Source organism: Oncorhynchus tshawytscha, linkage group LG21, assembly GCF_018296145.1.
Source record: "Oncorhynchus tshawytscha isolate Ot180627B linkage group LG21, Otsh_v2.0, whole genome shotgun sequence".
Lineage (NCBI taxonomy): Eukaryota > Metazoa > Chordata > Actinopteri > Salmoniformes > Salmonidae > Oncorhynchus > Oncorhynchus tshawytscha.
The window spans coordinates 35,585,948-35,595,189 of record NC_056449.1 but is presented as its reverse complement, the minus strand read 5'-3'; the positions used below and the strand labels follow the sequence as shown (position 1 = coordinate 35,595,189).

General features: G+C 49.7%; 1 protein-coding gene across 1 annotated transcript in view; it reads left to right on the top strand.

Annotated features, from left to right (window-relative positions):
- The first annotated feature begins 1,675 nt into the window (after positions 1–1,675).
- Positions 1,676–9,242, top strand: part of LOC112220578 (BTB/POZ domain-containing protein KCTD16-like) — a 49,852-nt gene continuing 42,285 nt past the window's right edge. Inside the window, exon 1 of the mRNA XM_042303407.1 lies at positions 1,676–3,116. Coding sequence (XP_042159341.1) covers positions 2,270–3,116 — 847 coding nt within the window. The 5' untranslated portion in view covers positions 1,676–2,269. The remainder of the gene's footprint in view (positions 3,117–9,242) is intronic.

Sequence of the window (9,242 nt, the reverse complement as noted above, 5' to 3'; positions counted from 1 at the left end):
AAGAGTACTGGCCTACTAAAGAGTACGGACCTACTAAAGAGTACAGGCCTACTAAAGAGTACAGACCTACTAAAGAGTACAGACCTACTAAAGAGAATATACCTACTAAAGAGTATAGACCTACTAAAGAGTATAGACCTACTAAAGAGTATAGACCTACTAAAGAGAGTACAGACCTACTAAAGAATACAGGCCTACTAAAGAGTACAGACCTACTAAAGAGTACAGACCTACTAAAGAGAATATACCTACTGAAGAGAATACAGACCTACTAAAGAGTATAGACCTACTGAAGAGAATACAGACCTACTAAAGAGTATAGGTCTACTAAAGAGTACAGACCTACAAAAGAGTACAGGCCTACTAAAGAATACAGACCTACTAAAGAATACAGGCCTACTAAAGAGAATACAGACCTACTAAACAGTATAGACCTACTAAAGAGAATACAGACCTACGAAAGAGTATAGACCTACTAAAGAGTATAGACCTACTAAAGAGAGTACAGACCTACTAAAGAGTACAGACCTACTAAAGAGTACAGACCTACTAAAGAGTACAGACCTACTAAAGAGAATAGACCTACTAAAGAGAATACAGACCTACTAAAGAGAATACAGACCTACTAAAGAGAATAGGTCTACTAAAGAATACAGACCTACTAAAGAGAATACAGACCTACTAAAGATAATACAGACCTACTAAACAGTATAGACCTACTAAAGAGAATACAGACCTACGAAAGAGTATAGACCTACTAAAGAGTATAGACCTACTAAAGAGAGTACAGACCTACTAAAGAGTACAGACCTACTAAAGAGTACAGACCTACTAAAGAGTACAGACCTACTAAAGAGAATAGACCTACTAAAGAGAATACAGACCTACTAAAGAGAATACAGACCTACTAAAGAGAATACAAACCTACTAAAGAGTACAGGCCCTACTAAAGAGTACAGGCCCTACTAAAGAGCACAGGCCCTACTAAAGAGTACAGGCCCTACTAAAGAGTACAGGCCCTACTAAAGAGTACAGGCCCTACTAAAGAGTACAGGTCTACTAAAGAGAATACAGACCTACTAAAGAGAATACAAACCCCTACTAAAGAGTACAGGCCCTACTAAAGAGTACAGGCCCTACTAAAGAGCACAGGCCCTACTAAAGAGTACAGGCCCTACTAAAGAGTACAGGTCTACTAAAGAGAATACAGACCTACTGAAGAGTAAAAAAAGAGCATAGGCTACTATTTACAAGCATATGACTACGTTTTGATTACACGAAACACAACCCTTAAGTGATTGGATTGGACGTACCTTTCCATGGTGTTGAAGTGACGCCCACTCACAGTCCAATCACTGTACCATAGCGCATCACAACCTCCCAGCTTGAAATAGCTGGTGATAGACAATGAAGACATTATTCATCAGCATAGATACATCTTAGGAAGCAACAAAAAAGGATAGTGGGGTTATTTCGTTTTTTGCTAATTATATTATACACAGTTTTTAATTAGTCACCTGATATGTTTCAGCATATGGAAATCCCCAAATTAAATTCAAACTAAAATGTTATTATAGCCTATTAGGCTACTTTGCAGAATGTTCATATATTTTCTATGGAATGTCATTCAGAATGTAGGCTATTCTACGCTACGTCGTACGTTTTCAAACGTAATTTTCCTTTAAGATGATGATGTAAGACGTTACTCCCCATTATGTTTTTCCACGCACCGCTGGAAAAACATCATCGTAACCGTTTTCACTCCGGTGCCAGCCTGGCCGTTATTTCTGCTCTCTTCTCTGCACAGCAGTTTGGAGACGTAGAGATGGGAGCGCGCTGCACCGGTGTCAGGATTCTATCTTCACTTTCAGAAAAGAACAGCACGCGCACGGCAATTTCAGCACAGTCTCTGTGGACAGCGAACCTGCCATTGATTCAGGCATATAAAGTTACACTGGACTATTAATGTAAAACAAGGACTGGAGCTTGCCTTGCAGAATCAAAGAAGTTGGACATTTTTATCCAGAACGGACTGAAGTGCAGAGGTGATCAATTATATTTTCGATCGATTATGGAATAATGGTGATTTCACGATGATTTCACTGTAGGATTATATTAATGGACTCACAGCAATGGATGTGTGTAAAAATATGTGCGTGCACTGCATGTGGGGACCGATTTAATTCCACAGAAGACATGCACATTCCATCCCATATAGAAAACTTTTTGGGAACATCTGCGCGCCACACCTTGACCGGGATTTGGTTTTATGCATGAACTAAAAATGGCACTGAGTGAGAATTGTAAAACCCAGCCGGCTAAAGAAACAGGGTCGGTGCAAAACCCGCCGTCTGATGTTATTGAATTAAACGTGGGAGGTCAGGTATACTATACTCGTCTCCATACTTTAACAAGCATCCCCAATTCCTTACTGGGACGGTTATTCTCCATCAAGAAGGGGTCCTCGTCGAACGATTTGGCGCGGGACCTCAGGGGACGTTATTTTATCGACAGAGATGGTTTTCTGTTCAGATATGTCTTGGATTATTTGAGAGATAAGCAGGTCGTCCTACCGGATCACTTCCCGGAGACAGGGAGGTTAAAACGGGAAGCAGAATACTTTGAACTGCCCAAACTGGTCAAACTGTTGGCGTCCGAGGAATCTAACATTTTTCAGGACGACCCGTTTCATAGTGATTTCGACAACGCGTCGCTAAACAGCGACCAGCGGATATATTCCTCATACTCTCTGGACGGGAGATATGGATACTTAACCGTCGGTTTCAAAGGCACGTGCGCGGCACCGGGGGGCAAAAACAGTCAGATTAACCCCAAATCCAAAAAAGTAGTACCCAGAATCTTCATCAGCGGAAGGATCGGCCTTGCCAAAGAGGTGTTCGGAAACACCCTGAATGAGAGCCTAGACGCAGACAGGGCTGCGGACAGGTACACTTCCCGGTTCTTCCTCCGGTTCTGGCACCTGGAGCGGGCCTTCGACATGCTGTCGGAGAGCGGGTTCCACATCGTTGCCTGTAACTCGTTGCTCACCGCCTCTTCCATCAGCCATTACGCACCTGAGAAAGTATGGTCCAATTTCACGCAGTACGTCTTCTACCGTAAGTCATAGTTTATTTCCTCCACATAAAACACTTATTTAATAGTGTCGTTTAGGTTAGGCCATCTGGTTGACTCCATAGAACACAATAGAACAACTTCTTATTTTCAATGACACCTAGGAACAGTGGGTTAACTGCCTGTTCAGGGGTAGAAAGACAGATTTGTACCTTGTCAGCTCAGGGATTTGAACTTGCCACCTTCCAGTTACTAGTCCAACGCTCTAACCACTAGGCTACCCTGCCGCCCCATGGCAGATGCATGTACTCCTGTGTTTTTCTCCATACCCTAGTCCTCCCATCAGCGTGAAACAGCAGGAATCGGTATTCATCAGAACAGGAAATGTTTCTCAAATTCTAAAATGTTCGTTCCTTAGCCCACTGTAACAGCATTTTCTTAAATTTTGCTGAAAGAAGTGGAGCTCTGTGAGGTCGTCGGCTGCCAAACCCCATTCATGTCAGTGTACGACGAGCTGTGCATTCTTTTATGGGTCTTTGTGCACCAATGTTGTACTGTACTGTCAGTTGACTAATTGTAGACAGTCTGCTGCTCTGCACAATTCGTGCCACCCTCCTAAGTCCTCTTTCATCAATTCACCATTTTCAACCACTGTTGGCTGGGTGTCCTTTGGGTGGTGGAACATTCTGGATACACACGGGAAACTTTTGAGCGTGAAAAACCCAGCAGCGTTGCAGTTGTTGACACAAACCGGTTCGCCTGACACCGACTACCATACCCCCCGTTCAAAGGCTCGGTAATATTTCTCCCTCTTAAATGGCACACAGACACCATCCATGTCTCAATTATCTGAAGACTTAAAAATCATTTTTTAACCTGTCTCCTCCCCTTCATCTACACGGATTGAAGTGGATTTAACAAGTGACATCAATAAGGATCATAGCTTTCAGCTGGATGCCCCTGGTCAGTCTGTCATGTAAACAGCAGGTGTTCTTAATGTTTTGTATACTCAGTGTACGTGCACTATGTTATACTGGGATGTAACCAATCAGAGATCAATCCCCAGCCGCCTGCATGAGGGAAGAAGACTTAGTAGCACACTGATTTAAAGCACCACGCATCACTTCAAGTCTCAGGCAAGGTACAGACCACCCAAGCCTATTCTACAAACCTCCTCTGCCACACACACACACACACACACACACACACACACACACACACACACACACACACACACACACACACACACACACACACACACACACACACACACACACACACACACACACACACACACAATCCCTACTTGGTTTAAGCCAGACAGTTGTGCCGTTTAGCTGAAGGGGGAAAGACCGTTTGGCCTCTGGCGACTGACTACCTACCTTCGTTAGTAACTCATCTAGCTCATCCCTCGCTTTCTCTCTCCTCATCCCTCACTTTCTCTCTCCTCATCCCTCACTTTCTCTCTCCTCATCCCTCACTTTCTCTCTCCTCATCCCTCACTTTCTCTCTCCTCATCCCTCACTTTCTCTCTCTTCATCCCTCGCTTTCTCTCTCCTCATCCCTCGCTTCCTCTCTCCTCATCCCTCACTTTCTCTCTCCTCATCCCTCGCTTTCTCTCTCCTCATCCCTCGCTTTCTCTCTCCTCATCCCTCGCTTCCTCTCTCCTCATCCCTCACTTTCTCTCTCCTCATCCCTCGCTTTCTCTCTCCTCATCCCTCGCTTTCTCTCTCCTCATCCCTCGCTTTCTCTCCCTCATCCCTCGCTTTCTCTCTCCTCACCCCTCGCTTTCTGTCTCCTCATCCCTCGCTTCCTCTCTCCTCATCCCTCACTTTCTCTCCTCATCCCTCACTTTCTCTCTCCTCATCCCTCGCTTTCTCTCTCCTCATCCCTCGCTTTCTCTCTCCTCACCCCTCGCTTTCTGTCTCCTCATCCCTCGCTTCCTCTCTCCTCATCCCTCACTTTCTGTCTCCTCATCCCTCACTTTCTCTCTCCTCACCCCTCGCTTTCTCTCTTCTCATCCCTCGCTGTCTCTGTGCAGAGAGAGGAGGGAGATGTTGCACCATATGGCCAATTAAAATACACCTTGTTCATAATTCCAAATGGTTCCCCTCAGATTCCTGAATGAGATTCAGTTGGCAGGTCAGGCTTGGGGGTTGGGGTGGTGGAGGGTTTTAAGGCGGTGGAGTAACAAAGGATAACACATGGTTGGCTAATGATTTCCCTATGGAGTCGTTGATATCATTTTAATATAATAGGTGGGTGGAGATTTGGCATACGGTGTGGGTGATCACTGATGTCCTCAATCCTCATTGACAGACGCTTCTCCTGGACAGAGGGAAAAGGAGAGAGAGGGAGAGAAAGAGGGAGGAAGAGAGAGAGGTAGACCGGGTCAGAAGGAGACTGGGAAGAGGGAAAGGAGACCGGCAGAGGGAGTGGGAGAGAGAGAGAGGAGGGAGAGAGAGAGGGCAGGGAGGGAGAGTACAGCGGGAGAGAAGGGAGAGAGGGAGGGAGGGAGGGCAGGGAGGGAGAGTACAGGGAGAGAAGGGAGAGAGGGAGGGAGGGAGGGAGGGAGAGGGAGGGAGGGAGGGAGGGAGAGTACAGGGGAGGAGGAGGAGGGAGGGAGGGCAGGGGGAGGGAGAGAGGGGAGAGAGGGAGGAGAGAGGGAGGGAGGGAGGGAGGGCAGGGAGGGAGAGTACAGCGGGAGAGAAGGGAGAGAGGGAGAGAGGGAGGGAGAGTACAGCGGGAGAGAAGGGAGAGAGGGAGGGAGGGAGGGAGAGTACAGCGGGAGAGGAGGGAGAGAGGGAGAGGGAGGGAGGGAGGGAGGGAGGGAGAGTACAGCGGGAGAGGAGGGAGGGAGGGAGGGCAGGGAGGGAGAGTACAGCGGGAGAGAGGAGGGAGAGAGGGAGGGAGGGAGGGAGAGTACAGCGGGAGAGGAGGGAGGGAGGGAGGGAGGGAGGGCAGGGGGAGGGAGAGTACAGCGGGAGAGAAGGGAGAGAGGGAGGGAGGGAGGGAGGGAGGGCAGGGAGGGAGAGTACAGCGGGAGAGAAGGGAGAGAGGGAGGGGAGGGAGGGAGGGTACAGCGGGAGAGAAGGGAGGGGAGGGAGGGAGGGAGAGTACAGCGGGAGAGAAGGGAGAGAGGGAGGGCAGGGAGGGAGAGTACAGCGGGAGAGAAGGGAAGGAGGGAGGGAGGGAGGGAGAGTACAGCGGGAGAGAAGGGAGAGAGGGAGGGAGGGAGGGCAGGGAGGGAGAGTACAGCGGGAGGGAGGGAGAGAGGGAGGGAGGGAGGGAGGGAGGGAGGGAGAGTACAGCGGGAGAGAAGGGAGAGAGGGAGGGAGGGAGAGTACAGCGGGAGAGAAGGGAGAGAGAGAAGGGGAGGGAGGGAGGGAGAGTACAGCGGGAGAGGAGGGAGAGTACAAAGCGGGAGAGAAGGGAGAGAGAGGGAGGGAGGGAGGGAGGGAGGGAGGGCAGGGAGGGAGAGTACAGCGGGAGAGAAGGGAGAGAGGGAGGGAGGGAGGGAGGGTACAGCGGGAGAGAAGGGAGGGGGAGGGAGGGAGGGAGAGTACAGCGGGAGAGAAGGGAGAGAGGGAGGGCAGGGAGGGAGAGTACAGCGGGAGAGAAGGGAAGGAGGGAGGGAGGGAGGGAGAGTACAGCGGGAGAGAAGGGAGAGAGGGAGGGAGGGAGGGCAGGGAGGGAGAGTACAGCGGGAGAGGAGGGAGAGAGGGAGGGAGGGAGGGAGGGAGAGTACAGCGGGAGAGAAGGGAGAGAGGGAGGGAGGGAGGGAGAGTACAGCGGGAGAGAAGGGAGAGAGAGAGGGAGGGAGGGAGGGAGAGTACAGCGGGAGAGGAGGGAGAGAGGGAGGGAGCGCCAGAGGAAAAGGAGACTGAGAAGGAGATGGATGAGGCAGAATGATGAAGACTAGGTCAAAAGGAGAGGAGACAGACAGGCAGAGAGAGAAAGAGAGGGTGATGGAGAGAGTGAGAAAAAACAAAGAGTCAGACAGAGAGGCAGAGGTCAAGAGAGAGAGAGTGACTAAGTCAGACAGAGAAAGAGAGAGGGAGGGAGGGATAGAGAGACAGAGAGAGAGAGAGAGTGACTAAGTCAGACAGAGAAAGAGAGAGGGAGGGAGGGATAGAGAGACAGAGAGAGAGAGGGAGAGAGAGAGAGTGACTAAGTCAGACAGAGAAAGAGAGAGGGGGAGGGATAGGAGGGATAGAGAGACAGAGAGAGAGAGAGGGAGAGAGAGAGAGTGACTAAGTCAGACAGAGAAAGAGAGAGGGAGGGAGGGATAGAGAGACAGAGAGAGAGAGAGGGAGAGAGAGAGAGTGACTAAGTCAGACAGAGAAAGGGAGGGAGGGATAGAGAGAGAGAGAGAGAGAGAGAGAGTGACTAAGTCAGACAGAGAAAGAGAGGGGGAGGGAGGGATAGAGAGACAGAGAGAGAGAGGGAGAGAGAGAGAGAGTGACTAAGTCAGACAGAGAAAGAGAGAGGGAGGGAGGGATAGAGAGACAGAGAGAGAGAGAGAGAGAGAGAGTGACTAAGTCAGACAGAGAAAGAGAGAGGGAGGGAGGGATAGAGAGACAGAGAGAGAGAGAGAGAGAGAGAGTGACTAAGTCAGACAGAGAAAGAGAGAGGGAGGGAGGGATAGAGAGACAGAGAGAGAGAGAGAGAGAGAGAGAGAGAGAGAGAGTGACTAAGTCAGACAGAGAAAGAGAGAGGGAGGGAGGGATAGAGAGACAGAGAGAGAGAGAGGGAGAGAGAGAGAGTGACTAAGTCAGACAGAGAAAGAGAGAGGGAGGGAGGGAGGGATAGAGAGACAGAGAGAGAGAGGGAGAGAGAGAGAGTGACTAAGTCAGACAGAGAAAGAGAGAGGGAGGGAGGGATAGAGAGACAGAGAGAGAGAGAGGGAGAGAGAGAGAGTGACTAAGTCAGACAGAGAAAGAGAGAGGGAGGGAGGGATAGAGAGACAGAGAGAGAGAGAGGGAGAGAGAGAGAGTGACTAAGTCAGACAGAGAAAGAGAGAGGGAGGGAGGGATAGAGAGACAGAGAGAGAGAGAGAGAGTGACTAAGTCAGACAGAGAAAGAGAGAGGGAGGGAGGGATAGAGAGACAGAGAGAGAGAGGGAGAGAGAGAGTGACTAAGTCAGACAGAGAAAGAGAGAGGGAGGGAGAGAGAGAGGACTAGGGATAGAGAGACATAGAGAGAGAGAGTGACTAAGTCAGACAGAGAAAGAGAGAGGGAGGGAGGGATAGAGAGACAGAGAGAGAGAGAGGGAGAGAGAGAGAGTGACTAAGTCAGACAGAGAAAGAGAGAGGGAGGGAGGGATAGAGAGACAGAGAGAGAGAGGGAGAGAGAGAGAGTGACTAAGTCAGACAGAGAAAGAGAGAGGGAGGGAGGGATAGAGAGACAGAGAGAGGGAGAGGGAGAGAGAGAGAGTGACTAAGTCAGACAGAGAAAGAGAGAGGGAGGGAGGGATAGAGAGACAGAGAGAGAGAGAGTGACTAAGTCAGACAGAGAAAGAGAGAGGGAGGGAGGGATAGAGAGACAGAGAGAGGGAGAGAGAGAGAGAGTGAATAAGTCAGACAGAGAAAGAGAGAGGGAGGGAGGGATAGAGAGACAGAGAGAGAGAGAGAGGGGAGAGAGAGAGAGAGTGACTAAGTCAGACAGAGAAAGAGAGAGGGAGGGAGGGAGGGATAGAGAGACAGAGAGAGAGAGAGGGAGAGAGAGAGAGGGAGAGAGAGAGAGAGACAGAGAGAGAGAGAGAGGGAGAGAGAGAGAGAGAGAGAGAGACAGAGAGAGAGAGAGAGGGATAGAGAGAGAGAGAGAGAGAGAGAGAGAGTGATAGAGAGACAGAGAGAAGAGAGAGAGGAGAGAGAGACAGAGAGAGAGAGAGAGGGAGAGAGAGAGAGTGACTAAGTCAGACAGAGAAAGAGAGAGGGAGGGAGGGATAGAGAGACAGAGAGAGAGAGAGGGAGAGAGAGAGAGTGACTAAGTCAGACAGAGAAAGAGAGAGGGAGGGAGGGATAGAGAGACAGAGAGAGAGAGAGGGAGAGAGAGAGAGTGACTAAGTCAGACAGAGAAAGAGAGAGGGAGGGAGGGATAGAGAGACAGAGAGAGAGAGAGAGAGAGAGAGTGACTAAGTCAGACAGAGAAAGAGAGAGGGAGGGAGG